This window comes from Geotrypetes seraphini, chromosome 1 (genome assembly GCF_902459505.1).
Source record: "Geotrypetes seraphini chromosome 1, aGeoSer1.1, whole genome shotgun sequence".
NCBI lineage: Eukaryota > Metazoa > Chordata > Amphibia > Gymnophiona > Dermophiidae > Geotrypetes > Geotrypetes seraphini.
In genome coordinates, this window is record NC_047084.1 from 388,924,791 (window position 1) to 388,947,973 (window position 23,183).

At 41.9% G+C, this 23,183-nt stretch overlaps 1 protein-coding gene across 5 annotated transcripts in view; it reads right to left on the bottom strand.

Annotated features, from left to right (window-relative positions):
• NCBP1 (nuclear cap binding protein subunit 1) overlaps positions 1 to 23,183 on the bottom strand; it is a 397,555-nt gene that overhangs the window by 288,856 nt on the left and 85,516 nt on the right. For 3 of the 5 annotated variants that reach the window (XM_033917013.1, XM_033917021.1, XM_033917038.1), the window contains one exon: positions 13,106 to 13,262. In XM_033917013.1, coding sequence (XP_033772904.1) covers positions 13,106 to 13,262 — 157 coding nt within the window. Of the gene's footprint in view, positions 1 to 286; positions 473 to 13,105; positions 13,263 to 23,183 lie in introns of those variants that run through there. The other 2 variants (XM_033917029.1, XM_033917048.1) reach the window with 2 other exon arrangements.

A 23,183-nucleotide genomic window follows, 5' to 3' on the forward strand; every position in this document is an offset into this window, starting at 1 on the left:
CTTCTCTGTGGGTTGGCATGGGATACTGAAGCAGCAGCTTTCACAGATCCTGGAGAGTGCACTCAAAGGTAAAATCCACTGCAAAGCTCAGAACATGGTTTTGGAGGAAATTATAGTCTATGGTCCTTTGTTGTTAATGATTGTTGAAAGCACTCTTCTCCATTTAGCACAGCGTTAAAAAAGGATCATTTGGGGGTTATGTTATGATGCTGAGCTGTGTGGAGGCTCCTTGCCTTAGCTCTGATCCCTTCTTGACAAATAAATCAATCTATTTGTCTATTCTTACCTTGCCCACACTTTCAAGCCTCACTGTGTGTGTATTAAGGTCCGCTGGTTTGGAGGAGCTGGGCGCAATCACTTTCCAGAATTTGGGAGCGGAGAAATGGGCCCCCATAAGGAGGGGGGATATAATCGATCTCATCCTGTCATGGCCCGAATTTTAGATTTCGTTGATAAGGCTGGATTGATGTCCCTGTATAGGAAGAAGGGTTCTTTGGATTACCATGCCACCAAAGTGCTCCTTTTTAATGACTATTCTGTGGAGGTAGCTGCACGTCAACGAGAATTGGCGCCATATTATTCTGAATTGCATAACCGGTGAGTTTGCTTTATGGTTCAATTTCCTGCGAAGGTACAATTTCTGGCAGATATGGGGACCAAGGTATGCAACACAATGAAGGATTTAAAGAGCTACATTCAGGGCCTGCCCTAACTGGCTTCCTCGTTGCCTATAATTATCATGGACTTGCCGCAGCCTTTTGATGGGCCTATTTCTTGCTCCACAGAAGCCTGATTTTTCTGGGATTTTACTTTGGTATGATTGTCTTGGCCTTTCTATACATTGCCAGTCAGTGTTTTATGTTTGGCCATCAACCATGGCAGCTCGTGGGAGGTGGGGCAAGTGCATTGCTTCTCTGGCAAATTTTCTGTTCCTCTGAGAGTGGGGTTTGCAATATTTTGTATGGATTAAGAACTTCCATGTCTTTTGGATTACATATTGCTTCCCCTATTTTGATTTTATTTTAACTTTGGACATGACTTTGATTCTGTTCTTGTTTTTCAATGATTATGCACGTTCTTGATGTACTTTACTTCATTCATAAGAATTGCCTCTGCCGGGTCAGACCAGGGGTCCATCGTGCCCAGCAGTCCGTTCCAGTGGCGGCCCCTAGGTTCGTGACCTGTAAGTCCTTACCTAAATTCTTTATTCCCTATTCATTAGTACCTGTATAGTTACCCTCTATCTGTACTCTTCAATCCCCTTCTCCTTCAGGAAGTCATCCAATCCCTTTTTGAAGCCCAATTTTGAACTCTGCCCTATCACCTCCACTGGGAGCGCATTCCAGGTGTCCACCACCCTCTGAGTGAAGAAGAACTTCCTAGCATTCGTTTTGAATCTGTCTCCCTTCAATTTTTCTGAATGCCCTCTTGGTTTTGTTGGCCCTGTTAGTCTAAAGAATCTGTCCTTCTCCATCTTCTCTATGCCTTTCATGATTTTATAAGTCTCTATCATGTCCCCTCTAAGTCTCCGCTTCTCTAGGGTAAAGAGCCGCAGCTTCTCCAACCTTTCAGCATATGAAAGGTTTTCCATGCCCTTAATCATCCTTGTCGCTCTTCTCTGGACCCTCTCGAGTATCGCCATATCCAGATGTGGGCGCACCATCGCTCGATACAGTGGTAGAATAACCTCCTTCGTTCTGGTAGTGATACCTTTTTTGATTATGCCCAACATTCTGTTCGCTTTCTTTGAGGCCGCTGCACAATGCGCCGCCGGTTTCATTATTTTGTCCACCAAAACCCCAGGTCTTTTTCTAGGCAGCCTTCCCCCAGTACCCTCCCTCCCATCGTATAACTGTACATTGGGTTCCCCTTCCCCATATGCAAGACTTTACATTTCTCTACATTGAAGCTCATCTGCCATCTTTTTGCCCACTCACTCAGTTTGTTCAGGTCTCCTTGTAATTCTTTGCATTCCTCAACAGTTCTGACTCTACTGGAGAGTTTTGTGTCATCCGCAAATTTTATAACTTCGCACTTTGTCCCTATTTCCAGGTCATTTATAATTTATCACTTTATAATAATTTTTTAATTAGAATTGCTTTAAATATATAAATACATACTAAATATATGTGTGTGTGAAAAGCTCAGACCCAACAACCAAACTAGTGATTAAACACGGAGCAAGTTGTTAATGAGACCATCACAGTTGATCACCATTTCATACCACCGCATACAGACATAGATCTTATACTTTAACTTAACTTATCAGCACTTATCTTAAGCGGTGGTGTTGCTGAGACCCGTCCCACAACCGCTCCGGTCTTAAAGTATCTAGACAACTGATCCTCTCTTCTCTTTCCCCTCTATAGAGATTAACTTGTTCTATTGATCACTCTATCTTCAAAAATGGATTTCCTGTCCTATTAACCCTCTTTCTTCCTCCCCTCTTAAAGTCAATCAATTTGTACCTTTGCTTAATCTTTGTAAACCGCATAGAACACGGTATTGCGGTATATAAGCTGTTATTATTATTATTATTATTATTAAAGCCTTGTGATTATAATACTAACGCTGTCTCATATTTCCCTCGACCCCCCACCTCAAGTTTCACGAATTGGAGCTTCTTCAGGAGGGGACACCGTTCATGGGACTCTCACCCAAACTGACTGACAGCAGAGAAGAGAACTTTACTTTATGCCAAATGCTGACTGAGTGTTTGAGCGGGTGTTGGAACCTGGTGGGGAGGGGTGGTCTTTTTTATATTTTATGGAGCTTATGGTTGGGGGGTTGGACAGTGGGTTAACGTTTGTGTGGAGGGTTGTTTAGGGCATGTGAAACTTGATCAATATGGAGTGCGTTATGTGTGTGGATTGTGTTATGTGTTAAGTATGATTGGGGATTGGGATGCTCAGAAGTGAGAGGGACACTAGTGACAAGGCTTCTTACGCATTCCCCTGGGAGCTCGACTGGGAGGCCTGTTGGGGGGGATTCAGTTTGTTTCACATCCTTGGATTATTGTTTTTTTCTGGTCTAATGGCTATGGCTGAGTTGACATGCCTCACCTTAAATTTGGCCAGGATTAATTCTCCAGTCAAGAAGAAAAAAGTTTTGTCTTTCTTAAAGAGAGAAAGTGTCAGTGGCTATCTTACAGGAAACGTCCAAGTATTGACAAAGTCTCTGCTCTTTTTTCGAGAAGAAAAAGCCAACCCATCAGTTCATGCAGTTTGTTTCTCCAATACCACAAGGAGGGTGGCTCTGCAGACATCCAGTAATTCAAAATACATTTTTTCCCAAAATAAAATATTTTCCAAGAAACTGTTTCTCCGCAGAGGTATACACAGAGAGCAGAGAGAACTGAGCAAACAGCATAGAAAGCGCAGAGACTGCAAAACCTCTCTCAGGAAGGAAGCCAGATCCCTCCAAAAACTCTGGATCCCCTCACAGTGCCAAAGACCATGACAATAAGAGTTCACCTCATTAGAGTACTGCGCACATAGTTGATTATCCACACATCCCATATGGGAAACATAAGCTCTCAAAACTGTGCAATAATGACATTCCCATAGCTCAGCATTATATACCAGACCACGAGTACATTTCAGTACTCCGAGCAGAAAGTCCCCCCTAAATTCCCTCCCCAAATCTCGCTGCCAGGCCCCCAATATAGAAGAAAAGTCCCTGGGTGGACTAAAGTCAGTGATCATTTTATGAAAATATGAAATCGAGATCTTGGTCTCTGGATCCGCCTCCAAAAAGGCACAGAAGCGGACCCCAAAATCCCCGGCTAATTAACCCACTGGAAAAGATCCCATATAATGCCTTAGCTGACAAGAGGCATAAGGGCGACCAAGATGTGGGACTCCCCTCTGCAGCAAATCATACATGAGGAGTGCCCCATCATCCTGCAGGACATGCATCAGCTGCTCAACTCCCCCAGCCTGCCACCTGCCAAAAAAAGGAGGAGTTACCCTAGGGGGGAAAAGTTAAATTCCCTACCAAAGGCAGCAGGGCACTAACATGAGAATCCTGATGCAATGCAACCTTGATAAACTAGGCATGATAGACTATTGCAACATACTATATCTTTCCTGCCCAGAAACCATGATAAAACAACTACAAACAATACAAAACACAGCCTTAAGACTCATCTATTCGCTGAAAAAATGCAACCACCTCACAGAGCCATACCACAACTCTCATTGGCTCCCTATACAAGCAAGAGTACACTTCAAATTCCACTGCCTACTATTTAAAGCCATAAACGGAGACAGCCCAACCTACTGGAACAACCGACTAACTCAATCCACCTCAAACAGACACAGCAGAACCCACATACCATTCATACACCCGCCAACCAAAAATATCAAACGAAGAAAAATGTATGACAACCTACTGGTCACTAGAGCAGCAAAACTGGACATGCAGTTCACCGATCTGCTATTTTCAAACACAGACTACAAAACCTTCAAAAAAGAAACAAAAATCCCACTCTTCAAAAAACACATAAAACCTATATAGCAAAAACAGATCCTCCCAAGCATCACCTACGATACAATCTACTTCTTAGCAAATCAAAAATGTTCAAACCACTCCTTATGTATCTTGACAATTCTCATGGAATCCACTTTATGTATTCTGTATCATCTTGACAATCGTATGTAATCCGCTTTGAACTGCAAGGTAATGGCGGAATAGAAATCACTAATGTAATGTAATAAAAGAAGCAGCCTCTGCCACACCACCCAAAGAGGTCTAAAAAGTACACTACCCCTATACTGCCAGGGCAACTCCGCAAGCCTTGCATGGAGAAGATAAATAAGGTGAGTCTCCTATATTTCCGAAGTCAGAGTCGAATCGCTGATCCAGATTATCTAGTTTATCAAGGATGCGTTGCAGCTTGTCGCTGAGGGCACCTTCTATAGCTGCCTGCACTTCTGCGGTTACCTCGGCCACCCAAAGACAGCTGGGAGTCTCCGGCGAAGATGGAACCACGTGATACGCCATCTTGGGCTCTGGCAGTTTGCTCCGTTCGCAGTCCTTTTTTGTTAATTTATACGCCATTCAGTTCCGATCTCTAGAGAATAATAATAATAATAATAATAACTTTATTCTTATATACCGCCAACAATCTTGAGAAGGGACACCACTGGGTCACATGTTCTGTTACTGCTCCTATATACATCACTTTTGGCAACACTTGTTGAAATATTTTCCTTGTGAGCGTGTGGTGTCAAATTGGACCCATATATTTTATTTGATGTTTTTTCTCTCCAGAAGCCTACTAGAGGATACCTCTTTTGTAAAGTGATCTACTTTGATGGTGAAAAAGGTAATATTGCTACACTGGTTGGATGCGACTGGTCCCTCTGTGCAGCAAAGGAAATTACAAATGTTTACATTGCTCAAGTTGGAACGCACTCAGATTAGAGACTTAGCTTCCGCTCTGAGGAGAGGCTTCTGACGTACCTAGAATACGTTTTGGACTTCCTTTTCTCCCAGGAATTGGAGCCATATTTTGAACTTTTAATTTGATTTTTACACATCTCTTGCAGTTGTTGTGGGCGTTATTTTAGGGATGGGGGGGGTCAGGGGTGGGTGGGATGCATTGTACATACTAAAAAATCTTCTCTTGTGCGGCAACTGTTGCCTGTTCATTTTTTCTTTTGGCACCTCCTGTTTGCTTATACTTCTTACTTGTGTCCTTTAGAATTGCTCAATAAAAATGCTTTCAACATAAATAAACTGAGAGCAGCCTCATTCCCCACACAGCGGGCAATGCGCCAGGGTTGCCCTTTGTCACCATTTTTGTTCATTATGTCACTAGAACCTGTGGCCTAAAAATCATGTCCTCACCAGACATCTCCAGGTTTGCGGGTGGGTACCAAAGATTGTAAAATTACCATGTTTACAGAAGATATGCTGTTTATTGGCAAAGCCTGGGAATCGGTACCCACCATGATTAATTTTATTGACACATATGGAGCTTTTTCTGGTCTCAATATAAATTTCAGCAAACGGAAGCTATGCCTGCAACGGGCCCATGCGCATCCCTTCACATACTGTGGTTCCCCTTATAACATTATAAGTATTTAACATTATAAGTATTATAACATTATAAGTATTATAATATTATAAGTATTATAACATTATAAGTATTTAAGTTTCCCCCATCGCCCAAATGGGCGATGGGGGAAACTTAAATACTTGGGTATATTCCTTAGTATAGACTGGGCACGCGTTTACCATTGTAATATTTCAGATAAATTAGTGAAACAGAGTCCTGTACTCGTTGTGGGGATTTGTTCTCTCTCTATTTGGCCAGATAACGCTAGTTAAAATAGTATTGCTTCCTAAAATTCTCTACCATTTACAAATGATACCTCTGTGGCTCAAGAGTAGACATGAGCGGGCTTATTAGTCCTTTATAGAGTCTTTCATTTATGATCCCGCAAAACACATATAGGTTTTTGGAAGCTTACTCAACGTAAGGAGAAGGGGAGCATATGCCTCCTGGACCTTAAACTGTATAATGTTGATTCGATGGGTTCATGAACTTTTTACCGACCATTACAAATTTGTCCCAGATGCTTATTTAATTATTGGGTAACTCCTTATGAGGCTCTAGCCTGCCTATCAATTTCTCATTGCCAAAGACCTGGAACAGGCCTGTATACTGTCTGGCTCACACCATTACATTGAAATATGATGGCAGATAAAGGAAAAATAGCCCATCCAGTCTGCCCATCTGAAATAACCATCATCTCTTCCTCTCGCTAAGAGATTCCATGTGCCTATCCCACACATTCTTGAATTCAGACACAGCTTCTGTCTCAACCACATCTTCCGGGAGACTGTTCCACACATCTACCACTCTTTCTGTAAAAATGTAATTCCTTAGATTACTCCAGAGCCTATCATCTCAACTTCATCCTATGCCCTCTCATTCCAGAGCTTCCTTTCAAATGAAAGACTCGACTCATACATATTTACATCACGTAGGTGTTTCAATGTCTCTTATCATCTTTTCCTTTTCCCGCCTTTCCTCCAAAGTATACAGATTGAGATCTTTAAGTCTGTCCTAGTATACCTTATGACGAAGATCACATACCATTTTTGTAGCCTTCCTTTGGATCGACTCCATTCTTTTTATATCTTTTTGAATGTGCAGCCTCCAGCATTGTACATAATATTCAAAATGAGGTGTCACCAAAGTCTTATACAGGGACATCAATACCTCCTTTTTCCTACTGGCCATACCTCTCCCTATGCAACCTAGCATCCTTCTAGCTTTCGCTGTGACCTTTTCAACCTGTTTGGCCACCTTAAGATCATCACAAACAATCACACCCAAGACCTGCTCTTCTGTCGTGCATATAAGTTCTTCAACCCCTAAACTGTACTGTTCCCTTGGGTTTTTGCAGCCCAAATGCATGACCTTGCATTTCTTAGCATTAAATTTTAGCTGCCAAATTTCAGACCATTCTTCAAGCTTTGCCAGGTCTTTCTTCATGTTATTCACATCATTCTGGGTGTCTACTCTATTGCAGATTTTGGTATCATCCGCAAAGAGACAAATCTTACCTGACAACCCTTCAGCAATATCGTTTATAAAAATGTTGAAAAGAGTAGGCCCAAGAACAGAACTTTGAGGCATACCACTGGTAACATCCCTTTTGTCAGAGCAATCTCATAAGAATATAAGAATAGCCTTACTGGGCCAGACCAATGGTCCATGAAGCCCAGTAGCCCTTGAGGCACACCACTGGTAACATCCCTTTCCTCAGAATGATCTCCGTTGATCACTACCTTCTGTCGCCTTCCACTCAACCAGTTCTTGACCCAACCCGTCACTTTGGGGCCCATCCCGAGGGCACTCAGTTTATTTATTAGATGTGTGTGGAACATTGTTAAACGCTTTGCTAAAATCTAAATACAGCACATCACCCAGTCAAAGAAATTGATCATATTTGTCTGATAAGACCTACCTCTAGTGAATCCATGTTGCCTTCAGTCGTGTAATCCACAGGATTCCAGAAACTTCACCATTCTTTGTTTTAAAAGTGTTTTTATTAATTTGCTTACCACAGAAGTCAGACTTTCCAGCTTCCCTACTTCTTCCTTACTTCCATTTTTGTGAAGAAGGACCACATCCGCCCTTCTTCAGTCCTCCGGTACCACTCCCGACTCAAGACTCATTGAAAAGGTCAGTCAGCGGAGCCACCAGAATTTCCCTAAGTTTCTTCAGCTAAAGTTGCTATGGAGGTAGAATCACCAGCCCACTGCTGAACCCAAAATAGAATACGCTGACAACTTTGCCAGCACTTTCAAAAGATCATATAAGGCATCTGCCATGTAATCTGTCCCTGCCATCAGAAGCTGAGGAGGCTCCATCGCATCAGTCTCCAGCATATGCAGCCGAGAGAGACAGGCGCATGCCACAAAGGATGTCGCCACCGCTGCTTTAATGCCTAAATTCGCTGTCTTGAAAATTTTCCTAGGGACCACATCCACACTGCAGTCCTGCATATCCTTCAACACCATTCCACCATCACTGGGAAGAGAGGTGCACCTAGTCACCTGAGCCACCAAGGAATCCACCTTGGGCTGTCCCAGAAGCTGTTGGCACTCCTGCGCCATAGGATACAAACGGAATAAAGCCCTAGCATTTCTCAAAGGACTATCTGGAGAGTCAGACTGTTCAGAGACCATAGAACTCATATCCGGATGCCAAGGAAAGGGCACAGATTGTGAGTGCACACTGCAAAGCCAGGGAGAAGAAGAAGTGGAAGTAGCTGGCTGAGAGGCCAAGTTCAAGTTCTACAAAGATTCAGTAATCAGCTCAGGCAAAGCCGCAAATTTAAATAAGCACAGCACAGAAAGACCACCACCAGGATCCAGAGCTCCATCCGGGAAGGGCTGCACTATCAAAGGATCAGAGAGGTCAGGATCAGCTGCCGGATCACCTAGAACAGGAGTCAAGAGGAACAGGTGGAGTGGGAGGAGGAGGGAAGCTCCCAGAGGGTACCTGCTGCCCCCAGACGCCGAGGGAGGCGGAGAACTTCCAGCAGCAGAATCTCTGGTTTTCAGACCACAAAATCTCAAAGTCAGAAAAAATATCAGGTGCTTGGGGCATAGTCACCCTTAGATGACTTAGACTTGCGTCAATTAGGGCCTGGCTGCCCGAAAAACCAGCCGCGTCAAGTCCCAAAACAATGACGGCCGCCCCACTGGGCTAGCTGAGCATGGAATCGCCTGCTTCTGTGAGGGGAAAGCAGAGTTGGTAGCTACCATCCCCCACCCCCAAGCCACAAGAACGCTCCAAAAGTACTAAATTTGTGCAAACTTCGCATGAGTTTACAAGAGGAGACCCTGAGGACTCCATCCCAGCAAGTTTCCTGGCAAAAAAACAAGTTCTGAAGAAGCAGGGAGATGAAAAAAAAAAAGACTGCTAAAAATCCAAGATGCGCCAATTTGTGCCAAACACATGCTAAAATAAACACTTCACAAAAATTAAAACAAAACAGTGATTTTAGAATTTTTCAGGTAGGGGAACACTTGAAAACACAGAAAACCCCTCGAAACTAATTTCAAAATCGCCTTGAGAGCCTGTCAGCTCTGTAGTACTCACTGCTACCAGAGACACTGGGCTGCCCCTACTTCCAGCTCTGAGTCAGTAGTCAGCTAGAATTCACTGCCACATTGCTGGGAAAGCCTTCTCCAATGTAATCTTCGGGTTGCTGATCAGACTCCACTGTCTGACAACGCCTTCACTCCTACGGACCACCGGATGCACACCAAGATGGGTGAAGGCGCGAAAACGCTGCTGGCACAATGCGGAACACCGGTGAGCCCCCTAAGTGTGCCTAACAATCTACACTTGACCCCTGCTTAGCGGAGGGTGAGACAACTTCAGGGATGGACCTGAGCTCTAAAGATTACTATGCAGACTAGCCAACAGGTACCCAAAAGGGATTGGCCTGTCAGTTACAAACTAAAATCTGTGAATTCACAAGCAGGCAGTTTTCAAATTGCTGTAGACACGAAAATACCCGCAAAGGGGACAAAACTATGTTGAAGTAAAATAATAAAAATCAGGAGAGCAGAACACACACACAGCTGATCTATGAAGTACACTGGAGGCAGTGAAAAATCCAAAGTGGATACCTTATGCAGTCTATGTGAGTAAGGAGAAAAAAACCCTATAGTCTAGAACAGTGGTCCCCAATCCTGACCTGGAGGACCACCAGGCCAATCGGGTTGCATGAGAGAGATTTGCATATAATAAAAGTGACAGGCATGCAAATCTGCTCCATGCATATTCATTAGGGCTATCCTGAAAATCCGATTGGCCTGGTGGTCCTCCAGGACAGGGTTGGGGACCACTGGTCTAGAATGTCTCACCTATTGTACTGGAAATTCATTTACAAGACCCTCCTTGTGGCAAAATGGGGGGTGCTTCACATGTGGATGAATGAAAGCACTCTAGAGCTGTCTGTATGGAAAACTTCCTCACTAGGAATTGCAGAGCCACCGGTGGGGTCCTCAGGGAAGAGCACGGAATTACTGGCCACTTTGGGAATCTGTTGTGGCTTCTGTATGAGTTTTGTTTTGATTCTTCTGAGTTGCTGGAGTGGGGGGAGAGGCTTTTTTTTTTTTCTACCACAGTTTGAATGGGTAGGGATAGGGTATGTTCATAATAAAAAAAAATGCATGCTTGTGTACATTTGTTTACCAGTCACTTTATTGTAGTTTGGCTTTTCTGATGTATTTTTATGGATATGCTGATTGTACAGGAATGTGTTACCCCTTCTTGTGTATTTTTCTGCTCATCAGGCTGAAATGTTTTCTTTCCTGAAGATGCCTGTGTATTGTGGTTTTTGTTTGTTTCAATAAAAATATTTATTTATTTATTTGGTTTTGGATTAGTTATGTTTTCTTTTTTTTTTAATTCTTTATTCATTTTAAAACTTTCATCAAGTATACAGATGTGAAAACAGTACAATTATACATATCACTTGACAATCTTTCTAAATATATATAAAAATTACTATCCTCCCACCCATTATGCCCATCCTTTTTCCCCAAATATGAATATTAATAAATAAATCTCCTCCTTTCCTAACATAAAATGGTGTATATTTCAATAATAAAAAGAAAATGGTATTTATTCATTACAATAAGAAGTTAATGGCTCCCAAATTTTCTTGAAATTCTTATAATTCCCTTGTTGTATTGCGATTGTTCTTTCCATTTACATATGTGACACAATGACTTCCACCAGAAATTATAGTTCAATCTACTATAATTTTTCCAATTGTTTGTGATGTGCTGAATGGCGACTCCTGTCATTATCAATAAAAGCTTGTTGTTACTTGATGATATTTGGCTTTTTTTCTCTTTGACATACCAAATAACACTATCATAAGATGCTGCCACATGTTTCTCCAATAAACAATTTACTTGATCCCAAATTGAATTCCAAAAGGCTAAGATAAAGGGTCAATAAAACAACAAATGATCTAAAGTCCCTACTTCAAGATTACAGTGCCAGCATCTATTAGACTGTGTACTATTTAATTTTTGTAATCTAACAGGGGTCCAAAACACTCTATGCAAAAGAAAAAACCAAGTTTGTCTCATAGATGCAGACACTGTACATCTCATCCTCCAAGACCAAATTTGGGGCCATTTGAGATGCAGAAATCTGATACTTAATCTCAATGCTCCAAATATCTCCAAGACCATTTTTGGCTTTCTTTTTAACAGATTCATTTATAATTTTATACCATTGTGCGGCCTGGTGTCCCAGGAAGTCCGCCTGAAAGCATAGAAATTCCAGACTATATTGCGTATTTAGATTTTTCCATTCAGGGAACCCTGCCTGAATGGCCTGCTTCAGTTGCAACCATTTAAAACTTTGTGATTTATTAAGACCATATTTATGTTGCAACTGTGAAAAATCCAGCAGTTTACCATTTAAAATAACATCATTTAATGTCCTTATACCTGCAATCAACCAATGCTTCCAGATGATCTTAAATCCGCCAATTTGAATCTTGTGGTTTAGCCATATGGACTGATTAGTTGAATTATTAATAGGAATATTTGTTAGATTATTGACAAATCTTAAAGTTTTCCATGTGTCCATTAAAATTCTGTTATCTTTATACAGTCTAGGCATCTTAATACTAAGGATATTAAAAAGATGTAAAGGAAACATGAGTCGCCATTCCAAATATAACCAGTCTGGGGTGTACTCAATGAGCTCTGGGAGGACCCAATACATACCTTGGTGTAAAATATAGGCTTGATGGTACCTATAAAAGTTTGGAAAATTTACCTCACCCTCCTTAATTGATTTTTGTAAAGATACTAAATTCTAGGAGTTTTACCAAGCCAAACAAATTTTGTAAGAATAGAATTCAACTTTTTATAAAAAGACCCCTGAAAAAAAACTGGTATCATTCCCATTGGATAACAAACCACAGGCAATATCATCATTTTGACAGTTTGAACTCTCCTCCACCTAGACAAATGCAATGGATTCCACTTTTCACACAAATCTGTTACCTTTTTTAATATAAATTTCTCATTCTTTTTTACCGTGTCCTCAAGTGTATTTTTAATCCAGATACCTAAATATTTTAATCCATCATCCTTCCATACAAATGAGAATGTATCAAATAAACTTTTTGTACAACGTACATTGAGTGGGAGAATTTCAGATTTATTCCAATTTATCTTATATCCTGAAAATTTTCCAAATTTATCTATCAATTCTAACAAACATGGAATAGAAATTCTTGGATTTCTCAAATGAAGTAATATATCATCTGCATATGCAGAGACTTTATATTCCCATCCTTTGCGCGGAATAACACCTTGTATCACCTTTACTTGTTGAATAGCTAATAATAAGTTTCAATAAAAATATTAAAAAAAAGAAAAAAGGATCATATGATAGCTCTGACTAAAGGAGGACTAGCTCCAATTGAGCTGGAATTCCAGAAAAGAAATAGGAAGCAGTTGCACCATGTTACAATAAAATGAAAGCAATAAACGAATATAGAAACAATTAATCCTGAAATAAGATGCAGTTACTTACGGAATAAACAGCTTCTGTATACTGGTTGCATTTCAAAGACTCTTTGAGTTGACGAACCATAGCTTCTACAAACTCTCCACCAAAGTTGTAATTCCTAGCATTCAGTAATCCAACCAATGTTGTGTAAACAGTCAGTTTCTCAGGCAGAATACGAGCACTAATGGAAAAGTGCAAACAGGTTGACAAATGACATTTAAAATAGTTGGCTTAGAGTGACAGGAAATAATTTTAGTTTCAACAATTTTATGGAAGAAACAGATAAAGCAATCACTGAAATTGTTCACTGGTTTAATCAGAATTGTGCAGAAATAGAACAATGTATGCGTCCTTCCCCCATACACACAGACACACTCCCACCTATGCTATCCATTATCTTTAACTCTAAAGTAGAGCGACACGGGGGGGGGGGGGGAATTTGTCCCAGTCTCCGACCCGTCCCTGTGAACTCAGTCCCTATCCCTGTGAGCTTGGTCACTGTCCCCACCCCAACCCCGGAAGCTTAGTCCCCATCCCATCTGATACCATTCGCACAAGCCTCGAATAGTTATGATTTTATATTGAACTTATTTTATTAAAATATAAAAAGAAACAATATTCTGTACAATTGTCATTTTATAAAACACAAATAATACAGAGCAAGGATCAACAAAACCCCTGTCTACCTCCTCCCCATCACAAATATCCCCTCCATTATCGAGAAAACTGAATAAGTCAAATTATTACAGAATGCCACACAGAAAAATCATGCTAACAGAATACCGCAATCACACATGACAGGAATAGTGTTATGGGAGTGCAACTAGTCAGAGAGCCCTAAGTCAACTAGAAGTTTAATAGAAGAGTGGGTAAGTCTCTATCGAACTCCAAGGCAAATGTCATTATAAGGGTAGTTCTTTCTGTAATTACTTCTAAGGAACTCTTCAGAAACTTTGTCAGATCTAATTCAGCTTGTTGTTAGCTCCATTTCTCCTCTTGGGGTGGAAACCGTTTGTTTCTTGGAACCCACTGAAATACTCTGGACTCTCGATATAGGTGGCAAAGATTCTTTAGGTATTAACAAAATATCTTTAAAGTATTTTTGCACCATTTCCAGAGGGGAGATTATCGGAGACTTAGGAAAATTTAGCAATCTAGAGATTATTTCTTTTTTTTTAATTCAAATTTTCAATTTTTACAAGCATAAATCTTGACAAGAAAATAGTTTACATTTAAAACAAAATATAAAGAAATCAACAAAACAAAATTTTTCAATAAGTAACTATTTAAACCCCATTAAATAAAGAAATTATTTGAGCAAGCTAAGGCAAAATGTTTGAAAAAAACAGGGAATAAAGGAAAATATCAAGAAAGACTAGATTTATAACTGGCGGATTTAAATGTTAAGCTTCATTACTTTCCACATAATTCACATTAGAAGGTGTGGAGAATGCTATTGGAACTAGAGGCTTCCTTGCTTCCAAGAAATTTTTCAAATGCTCAGAATTAAAGAATGCAAAGGATTTCTCCTCTACTCTAACAATAAATTTACATGGGCCCCTTTGAGGTTCAATACCAGAGGTTTAAAAGCCAAAAAGGCTTTTCTCCTCTGTTGAGTGGACCTACAAAGGTCAAGAAATATAAAAATTGAATTGCCCATAAATTTTACATCCTTGAATCTGAAATACATTTGGAGTATCCAGTCACTATTGTATTCTAATGCAAACGTAGCAATAAGGGTAGCTTTACTCAAAGACATATCAGAATTCTCCAATAAGCCAATAACATCAAGACTAGCCTCCTGGTTCTGAGCTAAAATCGTTTTTTTTCAGTGGACTACAAGTAGAAATATAATAAGCTTTAGTTATCGGGGGCATAGATTCAACTGGAATTTGCAAGACCTCTCTCAGATATTTTTTAACATGTCAGTTGGTTGCAATAAAGCGGATTGAGGAAAATTCAGAAATCTTAAGTTCAACCGCCTTTCATAATTTTCCAGTTTTTCCATTCTCTGGTGAATATTCAAATTACCCTTAACCAAAGTTGTTTGAACAGTTTTTACCCCTTCTATAATTTTTTCCAAATTCCTTTACTTGGAAGTCCACTTTTGCAGTAAAGTCCACTGTATGCTTGACATGAGATTGAACCACCTCAGGAAGTTGGAATACTTTATCTAAACGTTCAGTCAATATTTCCTCTAAGACCGTAACCGTCTCCCATACCTCCTCCAATGTGATTTTCTCCGGTCTTTACTTCAACCTGGTGGAGGCAAAGCCTGAAGCTCCCCCACCTATCCCAGTGCACTACGGCAAGCAATATAAGATCACTGATCCGGCACCAATCTAGTGCAATCAATGAACACATTTGACAGATTAGAGTCTGGGAAACCCATCCCAAATGATTTTTAATCAAATCAAGGGGTTTTGAGGCAGAAATAAAACTTTGAAAAAATTGCTATGTTTTTGCCTCTTTTGCTAGTTTCTCTTCATGTACTTTCTTAGCTTTCTTTATCAATGCTTTGCATTTAACTTGCCAGTGCTTGTGTTTCTTTTTATTTTCTTCATTCGGATCCTTTTTCCATCCTTTAAAGGATGTTTTTTTGGGCTCTAATAGCCTCTTTCACTTCACCTTTTAACCACGCCGGCTCTTGTTCCTCTTCTTTCCACCTTTGCTAATAAGTGGAATACATCTGGTCTAGCTTCCATGATGGTATTTTTAAATAGCATCCACTCCTGCTTTACAGTTCTAACCTTTGCCACTGATCCTTTTAGCTTCTTTCTAACCATTTTCCTCATTTTATCATAGTTGCCCTTTCAAAAATTAAACACCTCTACGGTAGATTTCTTTTACGACGTCGCTCCCGGTATCAGCTCAAATTTGATCATGTTATGATCACTGTTTCCCAGCGGACCCAACACAGTTAACTCCTGTACTCCACTAAGGCCTTGCATTCCACTAAGGACCAAATCTAAAATAGCTCCCCCTGTTGTTGGTTCTCGGACCAGTTACTCCAAGAAGCAATCATTTACAACATCTAGGAATTTTTCCTCCCTAGCACTCCCTGATGTAACATTTAACTAGTCAACGTTGGGGGTAATTGAAATCACAATCAATGAAGGAGCACGACTTATCTGTTCACAATGCGACCCTACAGCCCTCCTGTGAACGGTTCATAGTCAGTCGTGCGCGAAATCCCAGCACGCCGACAATGGAGGGCAGACAATTCAGCACAAGACACCAGCGTGCCGTGGGAAAACTTAGTTTTAAAGAGCTCCGAAGCGGGGTGTGAGTGGGGAACCCTCCCACTTTACTGCATAGTGTTCGCGCTGCTGTTGGGGGGGTTTTGGGGGATTGGAACCCTCCATTATAGAGAAAATGGAACTTTTTCTGATTTTTTTCGGGAAAAGTTCCATTTTCTCTATAATGTGGGGGGTTGCACCCCCAACGGCAGCACAAACACTATGCAGTAAAGTGGGGGGGGGGGTCCCCCCACACCCCTCGTCGGAGCTCTTTAAAACTAAGTTTTCACTCGGCACGCTTGTATCTTGCGCCGAATTGTCAGCGCTCGATTGTTGGCGCACTTATGTCTGGCGCGCGATTGTCCCGTCACCCCTGTGAACAGACATCAGCTTCCATTGGACTACTGGATTTTCACACACAGCCCTGAGAAATGTTGGAAGCTGATGTCCATTAACAGGAGCGCTGGAGGGTAGCGTTGTGAACAGATAAGTCTTGGCTTTACATTATAAATTTGGCAGTGGTGCACTTTTGTGCCTTTCAAGTGTTCTTCTGGTGCAAGTTGCCTGTATTATTCACCTGGGAACAGTGACTTTTTGAACAAAATTTTGAAAGTGCATTATTGAATCACTGAGAATTGAGAGTGAGTGGAGGGTTTTTTCCTCAAAACTCAGGTTTCATGGTTTTTTTTCACCACACATATTTTCCCAGAGATTCTTGAGTTCACTTTCTAGTTTGATGATTTGGCATCTGCCAGCAGCACTTTCTGCATATGTTTTAGGAGCAGGCTTGCTTGTCATACAGTTATTGAAATCACCCATTATTATACTGTTGCCGAATTCTCCAGCTTTCCTAATCTCTGATAACATTTCTTCATCATCTTTCTGCTCATCCTGTCAGGGGACGGTAGTATACTCTACCTTTATATTCCTTCCCTACACACATGGAATTTCTATCCATAAGGATTCCACACTGCTATCTATGTCATGCAGAATGTTTATTTGATTTGATTCAATTCCCTCTTTAACATATAGTGCAACCCCCCCCTCTAATTTGATCTACTCTATCCTTGCGATATAATTTGTACCCACAGTGTTCCATTAATTGTCCTCCTTCCACCAGGTCTCTGAGATGCCTATTATATCTAACTCATCATTCAGTGCTATACAGTATACTCTAACTCTCCTATTTTATTTTTTAGGCTTTTAGCATTTGTATACAGATACTTCAAATTGTATACAGATACTTCATTTGTATACAGATACTTCAAATTTTTCCTTGCAACTACAGGCTGCTCAGAAGAGTCTTTTATTCTGCCTTCCTCTTAAACCCTCCTGGCTTTCTTTCACCATTATTGGAACTTCTCTACTGGGACTCCATAAATATCCTGTTTCAATAGTATCCTCCAAGGATACCTCACACCGAACCATCCGCTCCCGGGTGACTGTCTGCTTTCCCCCACATCTCAGTTTAAAAACTGCTCTATCTCCTTTTTAAACGTTAGCACCAGCAGCCTGGTTCCATCCCAGTTAAGGTGGAGTCCGTCCTTTCGGAACAAGTTCCCCTTTTCCAAGAAGGTTGCCCAGTTCCTAACAAATCTAAATTCCACATCCCTGCACCATCGTCTCAACCACACATTGAGACTTCAGAGCTCTACCTGTCTCTTGGGTCCTGCACGTGGATCTAGGAGCATTTCTGAAAACGCTACCCTGGAGGATCTGGATTTCAGCTTTTTATCTAAGAGCCTAAATTTGGCTTCCAGAACTTCCCTCTCACATTTTCCTATGTCACTGGTAACTACATGTACCAAGATAGCTGACTCCTCCCCAGCACTATCTAAAATCCTCTCTATGTGACACATGAGGTCTGCCATGTTTGCACTAGGCAGGCAAATGATCAGGCGATCCTCATGCCCACCAGCCACCCAGCTATCTACATGCCTAAAGATTGAATCACCAACTACAGCCGCTGACCTAACTTTTCCCTCCTGGGCAGAAGCCCCTGGAGACATCCTCTGTGCAAAAGGATATTGCATCCCCTGGTGAGCAGATCCTAGTTACAGGATTATTTCCTACTTTACCAGAGTGATGCTCTCCTTCTAGGAGACCTCTTTCCTCCAAGGCAGCACAGGGGCTACCAGACTGGAGATGAGACTTCTCTACAACATCCCTCTAGGTCTAAAGGGAATATACTTGTTCTCTGAGAGCTAGGAGCTCTTTGCAGCGAGCACACACATATAACTTCTCACCAACTGGGAGAAAATAATACATGTAACACTCAGTGCAAAACACTGGATCACAACCCTCTTGCTGCTTGACTACTGTCTGCATCTTGTTATTGAGCTGATTAATTAATTAACCTTATTAAACATTGCTTTAGAGTGTTCCAGATCCAGATTGCATAAAGCTCCAAGTTGATATGAAAATCCTTCTCCTGAGGTGATCAAGAACCTCGAGTGTGAAACCCATCCAAATGCATTCCTCGACCTAGGATGGAGGCATCCTTCGTCAGCACCTTGTGATGCTGAAGAATTTGGAATGAGAGTTCCACAGTCAAATTGGATCAAATTATCCAGAGAAGGGACTTATCCAGATGATATCCACTAGGTTCCCAAAGACTTGAGATCACTGGGAAGTTACGGTCGCTGTACTCATGTGCAAAGGAGTGATATGCATTGTGGATGCCATGTGGCCCAGCAACTTCAACATTTGCTGAGCTATGACTTGCTTGCATATACAAATCTGAGTGGAAAGAGCAACTAGAATGTCCTAGAAAAAGCTTGTGCTGTGTGTCTAGCAGGGCTACTATGAATTCTAATTGTTGGACTGGGGTTTGATGGGACTTGGGGTAGTTTAAAACAAACCCAAATAGGGACAGGCTAGTGACTCTGCACACTAAATGTAAGTGATAAATACTTACTGTTAAATTCTCTAGAAACAAAAGTTGAATATAAAATATATGAATTACTGTAAGATTTAAGTAAAACACTAGGAGGAGGTGGAGATAAAGGTCAATGATTTAATCTTGATATCACACATTTGTGTTTCTAAGATCCTTTATCCTCCTTTCTCCTATTTGACACTCCAGAGTGGTATTTCTTGTACTTGTGTGAAGTTTAAAACAAACCCTAATAGCTCTAACACCCAAATAGTTCTCTGCATTGACTCCTGAGCACCGTCCTTCGACATGCTCTTCACTAGTCAATTGCCCAGGTAGGGAAACACATGGAAATCCCAGTCTGCATAGTAATAATAATAATAATAACTTTATTCTTCATCACTAGACATATTTGGTAAAAACCCTGGAAGCTAACGCAAGGCCAAAGGACAATGCATGGTACTAGAAATCATGTGTCTATCTAAAATCCGATACTTCCTTTGATTTTGGATTTAAAGGATGTCTACACACATATCCTGATACTTCCAGACAGCATCTTGTTCCTAAATCACTGAAAGAAGGGAGCCCAGGGAAACCAACCTGAACTTTTCTTTGACCAGGTATTTACTCAGGGCCCTTAGGACTAGGATAGGACACATCCTCCCTGTCTTTTACTTATACTCTCTTTCCTTCTGTGATTTATCGTAGCTCTCTTTCCTATCAACATATTGTATTTCTCATCCATGTTCCTTGTGTATCTCATCATTTGTCTTTTTCGTAATCCTCGTATTTGACCTTTTAAAATGTGTTTATTTTTAATGTAAACCGCTCAGAGATTTGATGATTTAAATAAACTTGGAATAAAATCCCAGCCCCTCTTTCCCTGGTGGAATGGGTTTGATTGAACTGGTCTTTAGAAGGGCACAGAATTCATCTAGATTAGAAGTACTTCCTTGTTGCGAGAGCAGTACAAAGTGATTCCCAGAAAGGGATGGCGACAATCTGGAGGTTTTCCTTGTTAATTGACAATATACCCTGAGCTGACTATTTGTAAAACCCACTTGCTAGAGGTTACAAGGGGCTACCTTTTCTTGAAACCCCCCCCCCCCAAAAAAAAAAAAACAACCCCCGCCCCCAGGAAGGTCGTCTGGAGTGGCTACTTTGACTGCAGCTATGCTCTGCTGCAGCCAATCAAAAATCCATCCTTTATTTTGACTGGGGAACTGGTTGGGTCTTCTGCACACGCTGTTCACACAAACGAGTGAACTAGAATCAAACTTGCTGAGAGGTGCAAGGAGGAGTATACCTATACCTATGTGAGTAGTATGTTGCTTCATTCGACTTGCCTAAAAACCTCCTAAATGAAGAGTGTGCAAAAGGTGTTTGTTGAAGGTATCCTCAGTCTTCTCTCTAAAAAGGTTATCTCCACAGGAAGTTGTATCCGCCAATTTCTGCTGGACTGTTGGGTCCAAATGAGAGACATGCAGCCTTGACCACTGTACTTTGAGCTGAGATCCTAGATGCCACTTTAAAAAGTATAAGCAGCGCCCTTGGCCAGATCTTTTCTACAGGCTTTCTGCTTCCCAGACAACTGGCAAAGAGATTCAGCCTGCTCTAGCAGGAGAGTATTAACCAAATCCAGCATACTGCACACCTAGGATCACAAGTATATGCTCATGAAGAGTGGTACAATTGAATGAGGGAGATAAGAATAGAGGCCAGATACATCTTTCACCCAAACAAATCTAGAGTTTAGCTTCTCAGCCCAGGAGCATCGAAACAGTCTATAGAACATTCAACTCAATTGAGGACAGATTCAACCACTAAGGAATGATGAGGCAATTGGGTGTACTCTTGATCCAGTACATGGTGTCAATCTTTCTGGGTAATAATCAGGACCAAGAGGGGATTTCCAATTCTTCACCAACTCCTTGACAAAAGATGAAAAAGACTCAGGTGGAGGTGATCTTCCTTCCTCAGGTAAGGAGGAGGCTGATTGCATTCCATATGACTCCTTTTCCTCCTCAAAAAAGTAATATGGATCTTCTTCAGACTCCCACAAAGGGTCAAAGTCATTCTCATGGGAGGGCTGATACCTAGCCTATCTTGATCATGAGAAACCACGTCCTGTGCCAGAATGGTGCCGAGAAGAAAGTTCCCTTGTCGACTCCAGAAAATCTTTCTCCACCGACATCGATGGATTACCCACATGGACTAACACCGCCACCAACATCCAGGCGAACATAAGGCTATATGACCTCGTGGGACAGGCTGAGCAAATCCTGTCCGGTACAAACACCCTAAATGTTGATGCTATGTCTGGTGCCAACTGCTCTTGGACCATGTTCAGGATCTGTTTGTCAAGATCCCATCGTACGTGCTGGGGCCTCAGGTTTGTAACAGCCTGCACAGTTGGTGTCAACTCTGGTATTGGATGCTGCCATCCATGAGACCTACAGGTAGACATCTCTTGAATGTAGGAGGAGCAGTCCTCCCGGCATCAACGCTTTTTGGGTGCTGCATCCCACAGTGCTCTGGAATAGAGAATGACACAGGGAAAAATTCTGTCCCTGTCACTGCCCCATCCCCAGACCACCATCCCCTTCACTGCCTCATCCCCGCCGTCCCCTTTACCGCCCCATTCCCGTAGCATCCATACAAGCCTCAGTACTGCAATATTTAGCTTATTCCTTCCTTATAAATCAAAGTTCTAGCTGCTGAACTAGAGAAAGATGTTCAGCTGGCAGGGCTTTGTTTATAAATTTTTATCATACAACTAATATACTACTTTATCCTAAAGCAAAAAAAAAAAAGGAAATAGAAAATAGAAAATGTTTTTTCTACCTTTGTTGTCTGGTTTCTGCTTTCCTCATCTTCTCATTCAATTCCTTCCATCCACTATCTGTCTTCTCTCAGCGTCTTCCATTTGCTCTGTTACTGTGCCTCTCCCTTCACAACCCCCCCCAATTGGTCTGGCACCCATCTTCTTCCCTCTGCTACCCCCATAGTCTGGTATCTCTGTCTTCTCACCACTCTGTCTTCCCCATTTCCCTTCCAGTGTCTTCTCCCCACCACCACCCTTCCCTCTCGCCACCTCACCACCCTTCAGCACCCCCTCGCGCAGCCTGAGAATCCCCTCCCCCTTACCTTCATGGCGCATTAGTAAAGTAAGTTGTTCAAGTCTGCCTGCCTGCAGTCACATGTGTGTGTGCAGAAGCTTCTCCTCTGACGCAACTGGAAGTTGCATCAGAGGAGAAGCTTCTGCCCACACACACGTGACTGCAGGCAGGCAGGCTCGGCTGGCTTGAGCAACTTACTTTACTAACGCGCCGGGAAGGTGGGAGGGAGATAGATTTGATAGGGAGGGAAGGGGCCGCGCGTGTTCCCTCCCTTAACTGCGGGGACAAGGTCATTCACTGCTCCACAGGGTGGTGATGGCCTTGCCCCGTGCCCGCAGTGAGTACTCCCTCCCTCCCCCCCACCGTTTCAGCGGGTTACAGCCACCGTGTCATTCTCTACTCTGGAACTCGCATCAAGGGAGACAGATGCTTGTACTTCTTGTCCTTCACTCAACGCACAGCATCAGCATCAATGTCTCTCAGCACCAACTACGATGATGTCGAATCCCCACGTCTCTTCAGTGTCTGGTACAATGCTGCCTAGTTACAATGGCACTACTCAATCACTGATGTTGAAGCAAGTGGAGACCAACTCGATGCACAACAACTCCAGTGCTGGATACAAGTCTCTGCTCCATGCGGGCCAGTGGTCCTGATGTCAATGTCAGTATAGGCATCGACTATTTAGACTGGGCTCCAAAACCTGCTTCTGAGCCTCTCTGGACTTCTTGTGTTCTTTTCTGCATATACAAGCAAAGACAACAGTTTAAGTAATTAATAACATAAGAATTGCCGCTGCTGGGTCAGACCAGTGGTCCATCATGCCCAGCAGTTCACTCACGGGGTGGCCTTTAGGTCAAAGACCAATG